Source organism: Prunus mume, linkage group LG2, assembly GCF_029339155.1.
Source record: "Prunus mume cultivar Tortuosa linkage group LG2, ASM2933915v1, whole genome shotgun sequence".
Lineage (NCBI taxonomy): Eukaryota > Viridiplantae > Streptophyta > Magnoliopsida > Rosales > Rosaceae > Prunus > Prunus mume.
The window spans coordinates 38,708,625-38,723,698 of record NC_142699.1 but is presented as its reverse complement, the minus strand read 5'-3'; the positions used below and the strand labels follow the sequence as shown (position 1 = coordinate 38,723,698).

The window sequence follows — 15,074 nt, the reverse complement described above, 5'->3', positions numbered from 1 at the left end:
TAAATAGGGAGAAGACGTAAAATTAACATGTGTCCAAATTTCATGCAAGAATGAAACCAAGCAAATTTTCATTTCAATTATCAATGGACATAGTCAGAGCTCATCGGATGGACATGAACAAAAAAATAATAATAATAAAACTGCATCTAGAAAACTTCACGATCATTAGTCTTCATAATAACCGGGCTTCGTATAATAGAAACCTAAATCATTGAGTTGGTCCGTGCATCCTGTAAAATTCGTCAAATAATGGGTCACTAAGATCTATTGGAGTTGATTCGTCATTGTTCGACGGTGATGTCCTGCATAAACATCAAACAGAAGCACATAAGAACTTTACCTATTCAAATTTTAGGTCTTATTATAAATAGTGTTAACATCTTACGGTGTGTTCAAATTTCTTGGGCATTGTCTTCTATCATGACCAATGTGTCCACACTCCCGACAGTGTCTAATCCTACTTCATTGCCTTTTCCTTATGCTCCCGTTACTCGTTTCGACCCTCCATTGCACCTTACTCTCTTAGGGTCTTTCATATATTGTGTTTGAGAGCTGGACCCTCCAACTTCGTTATTACTTGGTCCATCCTTCAACAACTTCAACTTCACCTGCAAACTTTTTAGAGTCTCTGACAGTAGCTCACATCCTTCTTCACACATTAATGCATCCTCAACCACATCTGAAGCAAGTCGGGACATTGTACTCCGCTTTATTAAAAGACCAGGATCTGCAGAGTCTTTAATTTCGTTGCCATTTGCATCTGACACCAATCCAAATTTCGCAGTTTTCTTCCACCTCTTCAAAATGTATTTATCGGGCATATATTCAATCTGGTCCTTCTGAACAATGATAGGATGTGCTTGCAAATAATTCCAACAAATTCAAATCTTTTGCAGCTACACGATCGTGGTCAGAATCTTTGACATATCGACTTCTGCGCTCTTGTTTCAATTTTTCCTTTCGCTCACATTAAAGACAACTTTAGAAGCATCCTCTGTTTTCACTCTAGGAAACATGCAGTACTTTGTATTAGTTCTTGCTCAAACTTTTGAAACATTGTCCTTGTGTACAAGGTAGCCATTTGTTTGTTCATTGGCATCGGTAGAATACATTGAGCCACTTCAAATGCATCTACGTGATCAAGCAACTAACTCTTTTTGACGTCGATGAGAAAGTGCCCTCTCAAATCTTATTATGAAATCCATCAACGAATTTTTCCTTGATATGTATTGCTTGAAGAAACCATGAGAACATTCAGCTCTTTGGTGCTTGACATTCCAGTGCAAAAAGTGTCGTGCGTAGGCTGGAACCCAAGATTCCCTTAAATCAAACATTGAACTTAGCCATGGATGGTCAGTCAAACCAGTCTTTGTAACCACAATATTCCATTTTGCATCAAACTCATCCTTATTGTCAGTATCCCATATGGCTTTCTGGAATTCACCCCAATACTCCTTATAAGCAGAATGTGGTAACTTAACAGAGAACTTTGATGTGATGTGCTGTAATAACCCAAACCTAAAATTAATATTTAATTATTAATTTATTTGAGAAAAAGACAAAAATACCCCTAGAATATTTTATTAGTTTAAAAGTTGACTTTTTGACCGGGAAGGAATTTGGGGATTTTAGTTATACCATTGCGTAGAGCGCGACGAAACGAGTTCGTATACGTATGCCTCAAATCAGAGTTGTAACGAAGGAGTTACGATCAAAAGAAGTTCAGTGGCATAACCGTAAATATTTCAAACTTCAGTTTATATAAACCCAGAAATTTCTGGGTTTCGGAGCTCGACCAGCCAGCTTCCCGGGGCGATTTCTCCCACCTCCGGTCACCGATTTAGGCAAGACCGGTCACGTTAGAACCACCACACTTTGCTCTTCCAGTCCCAGCCCATCTCAGCCTCGATCTGCCGTCGTGGTAGCCGGAAACCGCCACGAAACAGGGTGGTTTGGACAATTTTTGACGGAATTTCGTGGAGCTCGTTCTCCCTCCTCCGGCCATCGTTTCAGACGAGTGAGGTATGATTTTCTAGCTATTTTTCGTGCTCTAGCTGCTGGTTGGGTAGGATTTCAGAAATTTCCAGCGTAGATAGCTCGATTTACGAGCTAGGTTTCAGCCGGTTTTCGAGTCACTGTTCCGGCCATTTCCGGCCACTTTTTGGGGTTGGTCCAAGAACAAAAGTGGTTCCAAATAAGGTGTTTTACCTAGGATAGAGTCTTGAACCGAGATGTTGAGATTTTCCGGCGAGGCGTTATCGCTTTGGCACCACGCTGCCAGCGCGTGTGGCGGCGCGTGGGCAGCAGGGTGGGGACCACAGTCAGTTCTAGAGTGATCTCTAGTCCTCACGAGCGCGTGATTTCGCGGATCTTGGTCGGATCGTTTGAACCCCGAACGGATCTCGCCTAGTGTGTGATTTCCGGGTTCACTAGTTTTGCACCGTTGGATCGTAACAATTTTCAGGTATGTTGATCTAGGTAATTCCAGGATCGTATAGTATTTGACGGATCGTAAAACGGAGTCCCGGATACTCAAAACGTCAACCCTAGAGTATGTTTTACGGTTTTTGACCACCATGTCGGCGGTGAAAGAACTACGTGGCTTGATCCTCGTAAAGCGGTACGTAGGCAGCCTACAGCTACGAGCGCAGCCACGAGATAGGGCCCGAGTTTGTGTTATCGCTTCCAGGCATTTTGGTCGATTCGACCCACGGCACTAGGTGTCGATTTTGTTTCGACCCGGATTCCAAAGTGGAATTTGGGTCAGTCGTTTCATGTGCCATATGCAAAGTCGATGAAATGTAGTCGGAAGGCTATTGAAATCGCTCCGCCATTGCCGCATCTTGATCCGTGATGATCGTTTTAGGTTCGCCACCTGGCATGGCTTTCTTAAACTCCTCAAACATCCAAATAAACGACTCCGTTTCTTGCTCAAAAATGCGCATGCTAGGACAATTGTTTGACCATGGTTATTAACTCCCAACATTGGTGCAAATGTCAAGTCATATCTATTCGTGTTGAATGTGGTATCGAATACAACATCTCCATAAAACCCGTGACGCCGCCTAGAAGTTGCATCCGCCAAAAACATCGACTAAACTTATCGCCATCTCCCTCAATCTTGAAATAAAAAGCCTCATTTTTTTTCTGCTCAACCATAAAATACTCGGTCACTAGTTCAACATCGTGGTTCCTCAGCTTCCCATTCACACTACATTCAAGATTGTACATATCCTTTTTGATAAAACCGATTTTATCCATTCCTCCGGATTGCACCTCGAAAATACTTACCTTCTGATTAATGGGAATATTAACCGAACCCAACTGTTTTGTAAGTACTTTTGTAGAATCTGAAATACGACGGTGTGATCTCAGTAAATGCATTCTTCCTGAGGGTGTCATCTTATGATTGTGTCCCTCTGCAAAAAGAGAGATGGTATACTTCTTGCTCTCATGTGTCTTCACAACCACAATCTTAGCTTTGCAATTGCATCTACTTATTCCCCACTGTCTTTTTCTCTCCCGAAGTTTCATCATTCTAGTATACACCTTGTTTGCAACATACAAATTCTTTTCTCGAATCTCTTTCTTATTTTTCCCCAAAAGCTGGAATGAAGTCGAATACCAAAGCCACCAAGAATGCATATCTATTATAGAAATTATAAACGAGGTCAAGCGAGTCGAACTTCATCCCAACTCACTGGTGTTTCCTCATTTCTTACTTCAGAATGTAAACCCTCCCATTAGTTACAGAGTCATCACTCTCGAGCCCCCAGACATTTTATCCACGTATATTATTGATCTACTTCTTTATTACTGCATAGCAAATGTTAATTCATTAATCAATCATTATCTGCATCACAACTTATCAATGCATTCCACTTACACAAAACATTGCCCAAATTGACACAATACACGCATAGCCTAGCTTGTTGGATTCGATTACACAAAACACAAGCAAAATTTAATAATAGTTACATCATCTCTTGTGAAATAATCTGGAAAAAATAACATTAGAACCAACATGTTCAACTAAGAACTCAAATGTAATTCAAACCAGCAATTACAGAACTTCACCCAATATCCTCTCCAAATGCTTACTTCTAATGCCATTAAGCCTAAGTTTAGGATCTTTTACCTACATTTCATAAATTTCCAATCCCCCTCCAAACAAAAATAATCAACTAAGTATATTGAATATTCATAAGGAAATGACGCATTATTGATAGCAGAGCAAATGACGCATTATTGATGCCACAAATGACAAATTTCTCACCCTCACAAAAAACAAATCAAACCCAACAAAATCAATCCAGCAAGAGTGAACTTACCTCTCAAAGTCAATCGGGAGTTCCGAACTCAGTCAGCTTCAAAGAATGTGGTGGACATTAGAGAGGATTCTTTCGTAGTGGAGACTCCATCTCTACCAAAATCCAGGAACAACTGCAGCAGCACGAAAAAGAGATATGCTACTTTGCTTTCATCTGGAATCTCTTCTGCTGAACGAAAAAGAGAAGGGGTTTTCACTTCAATCATAGAATCAAAACAGGGCAATAGCTAGGTAAAAGCCATTAATCATCATACCGAGGATACCATAGATCGCAGGCCTCCCAAGGAGCTGATGACAATGGAGCGATTATAGAGTTTGGGAGCTTTGGATCTTTCTAGTTGTGGATTTGCATTACATTAAAAAAAAGAGGATTGTGTTCTTGAGTTTTTCACAGAGAGGGAAAAATCTTCAGTGAAGTTGGGTTTCAACCGGTTCTACATGCAATGATTTCAACCGGTTCTACATGCACCCTCTTTTAAAAACTCACCGTTGGATGAAATCCAACTGCTCTTACATACCCCTCAAAAAAACCCCTTATAACTTTCCACTCACTATAGAAGCACTCCTCAATTTATCCCCTATTTCTTATACAATCTTAAATCAATAATAAATGGGGTTCCAGCACTACTTGATCCATAAATTTTTATTTTATATTTTTTTTTATACAAGTGAATGCTCTTTACCACTTGAGCTACAAGACTTCAGAAAAACTAGTTAAACGTCATTGAACGGCCAAAATTGGTTTAGTTTTTGAAAATTTCCTTCTTTTTCTTTTATTTTAATACCCCTTGCAGGTTTTTTTTTTTTTTTTTTTTTCAGTTTTGGTAGGAAGCGGGCATTCAAACTTAATATCTCAAGTAACATTGAGAAGAAAAGTATGACTAGATTGAGACACAATTGCAACTTGCAACAGTAAGGGAATTTCCATTTATATTGAATGCCAATTACATTGTCTAAAAATGTTGGAAGACTACTCGTCTCAGCCTTCTCAACTGTTCTACCTGTAACTCCAAACTGTGTCAGGAAGCTAATGATAACAAGATCTAGAAGCCTAATTTCAAAAGTCAGTCTCAAAAAAAGACCCTCCGAGAGGAAAACAACTGAACTAGTCCATACAAGTTTTAAAAGAAAGTTCAATAACTGTAACTGTAGAGACTTGATAAACCAATGTTCTCTTCACTGGAAGCCTAGGATCGCAGCTGTGGAACAGCCAGAAGAATTACCATAAGAAGGGGCAGCTGAATCAGTGTGCCATATCAACTCATAATGCCTAAGAATTCACACCTTTCCTAGGAGCTTATCAGTTTAATGACCTGCTTCGTTTCCTGCATAAAGTGACAATAATATGCATCAGACTAAACTAGGATTGATGGTCACCTTCCTTCATATCCAACACTAGGATCTAGTGAATGAACAAATATGCAGAAAAAGCTTCTAGTTTGATAATTCAAAATCTTCATTTACTGAATTTTCAACCAAATAAGAAAAAGAGCAGTTCATAAGTTGGAACAAATATGCACAGAGAGAGAGATAGAGAGAGAGTTTCATGCAGTCAAAATCTTCATCGATTGCATTTTCTACCAAGTAAGCAAATGATGAGTTCACAAATTGGAAACGATACCTAAATTATTGCTTTTTCTAGTTTACTGAAAAATAAAGGAAAATAAAAGCATTTTGATCATTAATTTTATATCATACAAGAAAGCTGAGAAAAACAAGAACACAGTTACAACACCTCTAGAACTTCGCCACTAGGAGGTACATAATCCATTTAACTGCTGTTTGGAAGGTAGATCCTGAGGATATCTCGCTTTCTAAGTTTATGCCTGCAGGTAGGGCATTTGTGTTGAGTAGCTATGGCTTTCTCAATGCACTTCTTGCAGAAGATGTGACCACACTTTGTCGATGTTTCTTCAATCAACTGGCCTATGCAGATGGCACAAGTGAAACCAGGTGCCTCTGGCAGGAACTCACTCTGGGGCACAACTGGAGGCACGGGAACGTTAGTTGCCTGCCATCAGAAACTTCCAAGCTTAGTTCCAGAAATTTGCACCAATCTGCTGGTTAGATATACATAATTAACAGTTTCATGCATACTACTCATAACTTCAACATGAGCTGTTAAAAGAAGTGCCAGATAAGTTCTTCAAAATAATTTGGAGGAGTCCGATAAACACTTTCTTGTCTTTCAAAGACAAATTACCAAACAAAAAATCTGGCATCTAACCAAACACGTCAGAGATCTGCAACTATATGCCACTACTATGCAAAGGTAAAAAAGAAAAAACAAATAAGAAATGAACATTTAAGTAATTTAAACTTCAAAAAAAGTTGTTTGAAGCTTCAAATTAAATCAGGTGTCATCCCCACTGAAGGTTGACATGTGATCAGTTGAAAAGTAGGATGTTCAAATTCAATCTTCTTTTTTTGGCTATTTTATACATGAAATATGTATGTTCTTAGTGATGTTATTTAGTAGCTGTATCATATATGCAACAGAAGTGCCAATGTGCTACTCTATATAAAGTGAGAAGAGAAGTGGATATACTAAAGCAAGGAAATAGCATCATAAGAACTTAGGGAAGATTCTTACAGTATATTCTGGTTTGTTATGCACAGTATCCTCTGGTTTGTTACGAACATCAACATTGACCGAAACCTCCCAGTTGGAAGCTCCAAGTTGGCTAAAGGCACGGAAATTTGCCAATTCTGTTGATAGTAGATTAAAAGGTCAAGTGCAACCAAGAAAACTTCAATAAGACATAATTTACATTGTACATCCAACATCCTTCAATATTGCAGAAATGGGTAGGAAAAGAATTCACCTTAAAGTATTTAATTAAGCTATGAAGAAGTTTAGACTATCAAGAGAGACACTGAACAGAGAACCTCGGTAACACGACCAAAACAGAATAACAGTTAACTACCTACGTGAACTGTTATTTTAACAGAATAAAAGAACTAAATAGTCTACACTAATGTTAAAGAGTCCATAAGTAGAGTGGACCCTTAACGGAAAAAGAAGTAAATATCAAAAGCATGGTTCCAACTGAGGGGCATAGCTCAAGAAATATATTGAAAAAATAACATTCCAGAGACACATAATCCCCTACAAAGCTGTGGTCTCTTGCAAGTAACATGATGATGAGAATGTAAAGAATTAATCAGTAGTGGAGCGCAACTGTCTGAATTTGATGCTTGGATAATGTAAGAAGTACATGCAGAAGGGAAAACATTAATAAACCTGAGAGCCTGGTATAGAATTCTGCACCTTCAGAAAGACCTTCTATGACTCTACGGCTTCTCCGAGAAGGATTTCGTCGTGAATTATTCGTGGCCTAAAACGAGTTGACACCAGAAAATTAAAATCAACTTTAAGCATTTTTCATATAAGATTCAATATTAGAGATAAACATCATACTTCTGCAAATTTCCTTGGTGAGATTATAACAACTTCATCATCCACAAAATCCGCAGCAGCTGTAGCTTGTCCTTGATAATGCCCAATTCCTTGAACTTGTAGTCCCAAGGGACCAGTTAGAGCCATGTTCTCATTAGGAGGCGGATAATTAAGGTCCAAATCTATTATCCTTCCCATTGCAACATCTCTCACATTCCACCGTTGAAATTCACTAGATCCTTCTATGCTCATGCTAACAAGCTGATTTATCAGTTTTGAAACAAAAACCTGAACATTCAGAAAGAAATTTTAATTTGAGATAACCAGTTCTGAGTTCACAAACAAATTTTCCCTGATGTTATCTAGTTACTGAGGAAAAATAAAAAGGGGTCTCAAACATTGGTCTTAACAATTAAAAAAATATCACTTACACTATTTTATCTTTTTTGCTAAGAACTTACAAAAATCTTTACATCGTCTTTGTTCTTGAACATGAGAAGAAAAATTCATCAGAATGCATTCAAATTGTAAAAAAAAAAAAAAGTATATTCCCTAGAAGATTTGGCCCCTTCTCTTTTTCCCCACAAGAAAATATCCACCATGTCAAAAACACAATTCACAAACTTAAACCACCTCTACCCCAAAAACATATTCTCTAGCTTGAATTCTGCTTTTGTATACAAAAATCAATCAGCCAACATGGCAAACATACTAACATAAGATAATACAATGAAAGCAATAGCCGTAGCACACACACATACATACAAAAACACATATATTTCAGATTTTTTTTTTAAAATATACATCAAAATAGATCAAATAACGAATAAATCAAAACCCAAAACCCAAAATTTCCGAAGACAAAACTAAAAACTAAAAAGAGGGAGAAAAAAAAAAAGAAGCAAACCCAACAAATACATAGAAGAAAAAGAAGAAGAAGAACCCATACCTCTGGTGTGTAGAGAGAGAAATTCAATGTGAAAGAACGCCCAATAGAGAGAGCGGTGGATGAGACGGGAGGATAATATATTGAGCAAAGTGTTGGCCTCTCTTGCTTTCTTGGTATTACAAAACCCAAATACTTTTTTAGGAAACAAAATCAATGTTTACAGCTTAGTCTTATTCTCTCCTCCATTTTAATTAATTGGTTCTTTGAACAGTTTTTGGGAATTTTTTTGGGTTTCCGTTTCAGTGTCTTCTCGCTTCTCATTGTACCTTTCCTGTTTTCTTCTTCCCGCTCTTCAGCGCATTGTAACGCTGCTGCAGTTTTGAAATTGGATTGGCAAAGCCATTCGGCTCGGGCTTGGTGTTCAGAATGGGCCGGAAATAAGGGCTTCAGCTGAGTTTATTACCTAATGGATCAACCTGTTAATACGAGGTACGGTAACAGGTCGATGTGTCCAGTTATGGGAGTTTCGTTTCTAAGAAGTCCATTTTGCGAACTAAATGAATTCAAAAGGAAATTATATTAATAAGGGACTTATAGCTCAAGTTGTTAAGTATTTACTCATGCATCTGGGATCTTATGTTGGATTTCTCTTTTACCAATATCGCTTGTTTAAAAAAAAAATTAAAAAATTTAAATTAGAATCCCACATTCTACTTCTTGCACCCAACAATGATTCTGCAACTTTTAAAACCCAGCTTTGCCCTCTCAACAAATTTTAGAAAAGAAAAAGTGGCACTCATTAGGAATGAAAAATGTCATGAATCGGAAACCAAAAAGTAGGAGTTTTTGATTAATGAGTTTTTATTTTATTGCCAAATCCATAGCCAAGCCCAAGAAACCCACCACTTATTGTCGAAGCCTTACTTGATAAACAACAAAGGTAAGGAACTTTGCTTCTTAAATCCTATTAAAAAATGGGGTTTTTGTCGATGTGAGACAAAAAGCATTGCATTGGCTTTCAAACAACAACATTTACAAAAGAGGAGGCATCCCTTTCCAATTATGTGAGACAGTTACTTAAAAATAATTTTGTTCATTCTTTAGCAACATAACATGTGTCCTTGCTATAAGAACTTCAAAATATTTCGTTACCACTTTTTAACATAATTAAATATTATTTTATTTTATAGCAAATTAGTATTGAATTGGCAAAGAAAAAGATATGGCGCGATACACAAAACAAAGTACATGATTTACATAAAGGGAGTTGTTACTAATACTCTAAGAAAATCATCATGCACTCCTTCCTTGTAAAAACACAAAGGAATTGCACTTGTACATAATGACTATTTTGGAGTGCGAATAATTTTGGCTATATAAATTGTTCACATGTAAAAAAAATTAAAACAAAATCATCTAAAAACTACAAATTATTCAAATAAACTTGCATATTGCTAAAGGGCTGTAATCTGGAATGTCATTGGGGCGGCAGTATCGGTACTACATCATAGCCTGCATCATCTGTCATCTGAGCCTGAAACTGTCCAAACTATCAACAGAAGCTTTGAGAGCAGCGGAAATCTCCTCCTCTTGCACCGTGGATCGCAGCGGTTCTGCGTGAAGATCAACCAAAACCTCTGTGCATGCAAAACAAATGGTCATGAACACGCCCAATGGTTCCAGGGGAAGTTTGTCACAGTTAGGAACATTGGTTTTCATTCGTTTTTGCAAGAAGTTAGGAAGTATTTTGGTTAGGTATAGGCTAGGTATAGGCAAAAATAATAGACAGATATTCGTATAGAAAAATTATAATACGTGGTACCTAAATTTGCTCAATCTTCCAATGCCCGAAGGACCAAACCCAGACGGCCTGATCTCATTGTCATAGTTTGTGATGTTTGTTGACACCAAGATTGGCCTCACCAACCCTTTGAGGCAAGATCCCCCAACTTAGTTATTAGACATCCCTTGCCATACCTTGCCCCTGCCGCCATGCGAACTACCAGTATGATTACAATCAAGCAAACTACCTACCACTACTTGGACTACAAAATGGAGGTGATCTCCCAAGCTCTCTCTTTTACAAAGGCTCTCAAGCCTCTCTCTTTTACAAATGGCTCTCAAGCCTCTCTCTCAATTTAACAATATGTAAACCTCCATAGAGAAATAGAAATAGAAAACACAAAAGCTCCAAAGTGGATGTAGCCTAATTATAGGTGAACCACTCAAAATCATGTGTTTATGTGTGTGATTGTGATTTTCTCTCTAATGATGGTGATCCAAAAATCTCCATCAACACTGTCGATATATGCAAAAATAATAATAATATCATTCATATAGAAAATGTAAAACACATGTACCTCATATATCATTAAATATATTCCACATGCAAACTACTCTAGAAACAATAACTGAAGTTACATACATTGAAACTTTGCAAGTGCATGCCTGAAGAAATAGCATTGGTCCAAACAACCTGTTTTACAAGTGCGCATGGAAGATAGCGTAATCGGGCACCTCATAATCTAGTAGCGTAGAAAATAGAAGCTTGCAGCTCTATATTTGCAGTCTATTTAGCATGAAAAGTCAGTCAACAGTAGCTTTCAGCTCTTTGTGATGTATTTATGGCATGCAATTAATATAAGACCAACAAGATATTAGGCAAAGAATATAAAAGACCGCCTTACGTTGATGGACAGAAACAGAAGGGAAAGGTAAGATGATGAATAGGTGCATGATATATGCAACCAGCCTAGCTAGTGGCTTGGGTAGCCACATTAACTAAAATCTAAATTGATTTATGAAAGCACCATTCGTCTCTATTGAGAAGAAGAGGTTAATAGAAAATATGCAAACTACGATAAAGTTGGTTTCCAACAAGTCAAAAAGAGAAAATAGAAGAATGGTAATATCATGTTTGATAGAAATTAAATCTTTTTCTTCTGTTCTTCCGGCCAGGAGATAGAAACGAAATTATACGCAAGTGCAACAAATTTAAAAATGTTATATGGATCAGGATTCTCACCAACTCAGGCCTTGAGTGAAAAAGGACGGTCAAAATTCTTGTTCCAATAGCATCGAGAGTTGGATTATACAACCTTCAAGAGGGAAAAAAGTTGACCCAAAAAAAAACAGGGTCAAAGATCCAAGCATAAGTTGTAGAATTGTCTGACAAAGGTTCCAAGTATCTACAAGCACTTCAATCAATACGGCAAGAAGTCAACACACCATGATGCATTGAATTTGGAGTATGCAATAAAGTTCAAAGCTGACCATCCTTGTCAATGAGAAAATCATCATGCTTGGGAGATGAATAATTATACTCAGATTCCATCAATGTCAAACGCAAGTAGGTTAGTATCTGGAACATAACCAGCGAGTTTCAATTGGACGAACATGTTGTCCAGCATCAAATATATATTATCTGATTCAGAATGTGATTTGCCAAAAGCAGCGAACTCAAAAATTGCACCATTGACTTCTATCCAGCTATACCCTGTTATCTTTTCAACACGTTTCCCTTTCATGAGCTTCCTTATGCCAGCAGCTATTTCCCATTTTTTCCATGTCGAGTACAAGTTTGACAAAAGTATGTATCGTCCACTGTGATTTGACTGCAGCTTGATCAGATGATTTCCTACAAGTTCCCCTAGCTCAAAATTCTTATGAATCACACAGGCACCAAGCAGAGCTCCCCATACACCAGCTGTTGGCAACATTGGCATCCCCTCAATCATTTTTCTTGCTTCTTCTAAGTACCCAGCTCTACCAAGTAAATCAACCATACAACCGTAGTGGTCTACAGTAGGCTCCAAATGAAAAACCTGGTTCATTGAACCAAAAAGCTTACGTCCCTCATCTACAAGACCTCCATGAGAACAAGCACTAAGAACACCAATGAAGGTTACTTCATTAGGTAGAACCCCACTCTGTAACATACTTGAGAAGAAGTTCAAAGCTTTTAAAGCATCCCCATCCATTGCCAACCCACTAATCATAGCAGTCCAAGTAAAGACGTCCTTGGTGGGCAACTTTCCAAAAACAGATAGAGCCTCATCAATGCAACCACATTTTGCATACATATCTACTAATGCTGTTCCAAGTAACGAGTTCACTGGAATTTTATGCCTACATATGTAACCATGAACCGACTTTCCTTGATCTAGTGCCCCTAGGTGCGCACAAGAAGTAAGGACACTCGTGAATGTAGATTGGTTAGGTCTGATACTCTCTGAAAGCATATATTTCAAGGCAAGCAATGCATCTTTATATTTGCTACATTGTGTAAAACCTGCGATCAAGGCACTCCAACAAACTACATTTTTAACTGGCATTTCATTAAAAACTTTACAAGCATCTTCATGGTAGCCGCACTTCATGTACATATCCAGAAGAGCGCTACCAACATAGGCATCCCATTGTACTCTACCTGCTTCCACATAGAACCCATGAACACACCGTCCAAACCAAATATCACCAGCCATTCCGGCAGCACAAAGAACACTAACAACTGTCACCTCATCGACCCTAATTCCCATCAATCTCATCTCCAAAAAACACTTGATTGCTTCCAGGGCACGACCGTTTTTCACATACCCGTCAATAAATGCAGTCCAAGCAACCACATCCTTGTGCGTACTTTCATCAAACACCTGGTTGGCAGACTCTAAGTACCCGCAACCAGAAAATGCAGATATCAATGAATTCCTCACAAATTGGTCAAAATTCAATCCAAACTTGACTATATGAGCGTAAAACTGAAATGGGTTTTCGTTTTCCAACTTGGAAAAGGCCTTGAGAAGCAAAGGGAAGGTGTGCTTGTCGGGAGCAATACCATTTGTGCGCATTTTTGAATAGGAAATGAGGGACCTGCGAGGTTCTGAACTCGTAGAGAATGATCTGATTATGGAATTCCATAACTGAGTGGTGGGTGCTTCTACCCCGTCGAAGAGCAGCGAAGCGTAGGCAAGATGGCTAGGTTGAGAAGCTGCAATGGAAGTAACAAGCTTGGCGAGGAAGAAAGGGTTTTGTGAGAGGCCAAAGGTGATGAGGAGGGAGTGGATTTGCTTCAAATGGCCAAAGGTCGTGTGCTTGTGAAACAGAGAGAGGATGATGTCACCGCCATGTAAAGGGTTGAACTTGCCAATGATGGTTCCTGACATTCAAATTCTCTTCTCCCAAAACCAAAAGCTTCTGAAGCTTTGGCTCTTCTTCCTGGGCTTATGCTCCTAAATGCCTTCGGTTCGGTTCTTATAAGGTATATGCATTTTGTCTTTTAAATGATATTGCGTGAAACCATTTGAAGCTAACTAAATGATAGTTCTGCTGCACTCAATATGTGACAATAACTTGTAATTGAAATAAATGCATGGGACTTTGTGAATATCATACGAAAAATACTTAGAAAACAAATTAAGACGACTATAATCCTACATAGGCTATCCTAGCTAGCTAGTCAAATTGAGGTTAATTACGTTAATTCCCTAAACGCTTTGCTCATTTGTATTAAGCTTAGACTTTGGGCATGAACCGAACTGGAAAAACATCGAAGAGATAGACCTTGTGAGGTTGAGTTGGTCTAATGACCTGCAACGCCGATGAGGAAGGCTGTGTGGACAAAGTGGCATTGCAGCTCGAAAGCGGTGTGGTAAGCACTAGCCTGCAAGAAGATATCAAAGAGCCAGCAGAGGACGTCAAAGGATCTAGCTAGCAAGATTGAAAACACTCCATTCTTGATGGTTCTCGCAAGAGCAATCGTTGTATTTGCAGGTCCACATTGCAGTTCCACAGTAGCATCTATGAACATACGTGAGCTAACTTAGAATTGTGATTGGTGGTTTGGTGGTTTGGGCTAGTGCAAAAACACAGTCCCTTGTATGTAGAACGCAACAACTTGGGACCTGGGATCCTCATCAATATTGGGCTCAGCTTTTGTAACTGATGACTTGCAGAATTGCTGTGCACGCAATAACCAATTCTATGAGCCGCATTGACTCACCTACCTAGATCTGGAGTTCCGCCTCCTCCAAAAATAAGTGGTCATTCATTTACTTCTTGATATATGGTGAATTTCTTTTCTTTTTATTTTGGATGGGTTAGAGTCTCAGAGACATAAGAGATTGACGCCCTTATGGAATGCGGAAGGAACATCTTAGAAAACAATTATTTAACATTTCCCAACTCTTGATCTAGTTGTATTTTTGTTCCTAATGTTCAAAGCGGTCGGACCCCAACATATAAATTGTTAAGATTTCAAAGAGGACCAACCACCCGTATTTCCCGACAAGGTGTGGGGTTTCAGCAAAAAAGTCATCAAGGCTAGTGAAATCACACATTATATGTTGTATTTTATTTTGTATAGTTTTCAAATGTGAGATTGTACCTTTTTAAACATAAATTATTCAGACGAAAAAAATTGGTGGTATAGAGGCTTAATCCACATTAATTGTTTAATT

The 15,074-nt window shown here is 38.3% G+C and overlaps 2 protein-coding genes across 3 annotated transcripts; both read right to left on the bottom strand.

The window, feature by feature from the left end:
* Positions 1-5,216: 5,216 nt before the first annotated feature.
* On the bottom strand, positions 5,217-9,036 carry LOC103322734 (uncharacterized). Of its 2 annotated transcripts, none has more exons than XM_089046362.1 (6): positions 8,680-9,036; positions 7,752-8,018; positions 7,575-7,668; positions 6,924-7,039; positions 6,066-6,341; positions 5,217-5,655 (listed from the first exon to the last, which is right to left on the bottom strand). In XM_089046362.1, the coding sequence occupies exons 2-5, from the start codon at positions 7,980-7,982 to the stop codon at positions 6,102-6,104; spliced, it is 681 nt and encodes a 226-aa protein (XP_088902488.1). In that variant the 5' UTR covers positions 7,983-8,018; positions 8,680-9,036; the 3' UTR covers positions 5,217-5,655; positions 6,066-6,101. The 2 variants fall into 2 exon arrangements, with proteins under 2 accessions (XP_088902488.1, XP_016647107.1); XM_016791621.2 differs by having other exon boundaries at positions 7,602-7,668; positions 8,680-9,035.
* A 2,646-nt stretch (positions 9,037-11,682) lies between these two features.
* LOC103322735 (Pentatricopeptide repeat (PPR) superfamily protein) lies at positions 11,683-14,635 on the bottom strand. Its single transcript, XM_089046354.1, has 2 exons — positions 11,848-14,635; positions 11,683-11,717 (listed from the first exon to the last, which is right to left on the bottom strand). Exon 1 carries the CDS (start codon positions 13,779-13,781, stop codon positions 11,943-11,945), a length of 1,839 nt encoding a protein of 612 aa, XP_088902480.1. The 5' UTR covers positions 13,782-14,635; the 3' UTR covers positions 11,683-11,717; positions 11,848-11,942.
* Between the last annotated feature and the right edge of the window lie 439 nt (positions 14,636-15,074).

Excerpts from the sequence above, each read along its gene's own strand:
- LOC103322735 (XM_089046354.1), bottom strand. The coding sequence starts at position 13,781 with ATGTCAGGAACCATCATTGGCAAGTTCAACCCTTTACATGGCGGTGAC.
- LOC103322734 (XM_089046362.1), bottom strand. The coding sequence starts at position 7,982 with ATGAGCATAGAAGGATCTAGTGAATTTCAACGGTGGAATGTGAGAGAT. Across the intron at positions 7,040-7,574 it reads ATTCTATACCAGGCTCTCAG|AATTGGCAAATTTCCGTGCC; the intron begins GTTTATTAATGT and ends TACTATCAACAG. Across the intron at positions 6,342-6,923 it reads ATAACAAACCAGAATATACT|GCAACTAACGTTCCCGTGCC; the intron begins GTAAGAATCTTC and ends TTCTGATGGCAG.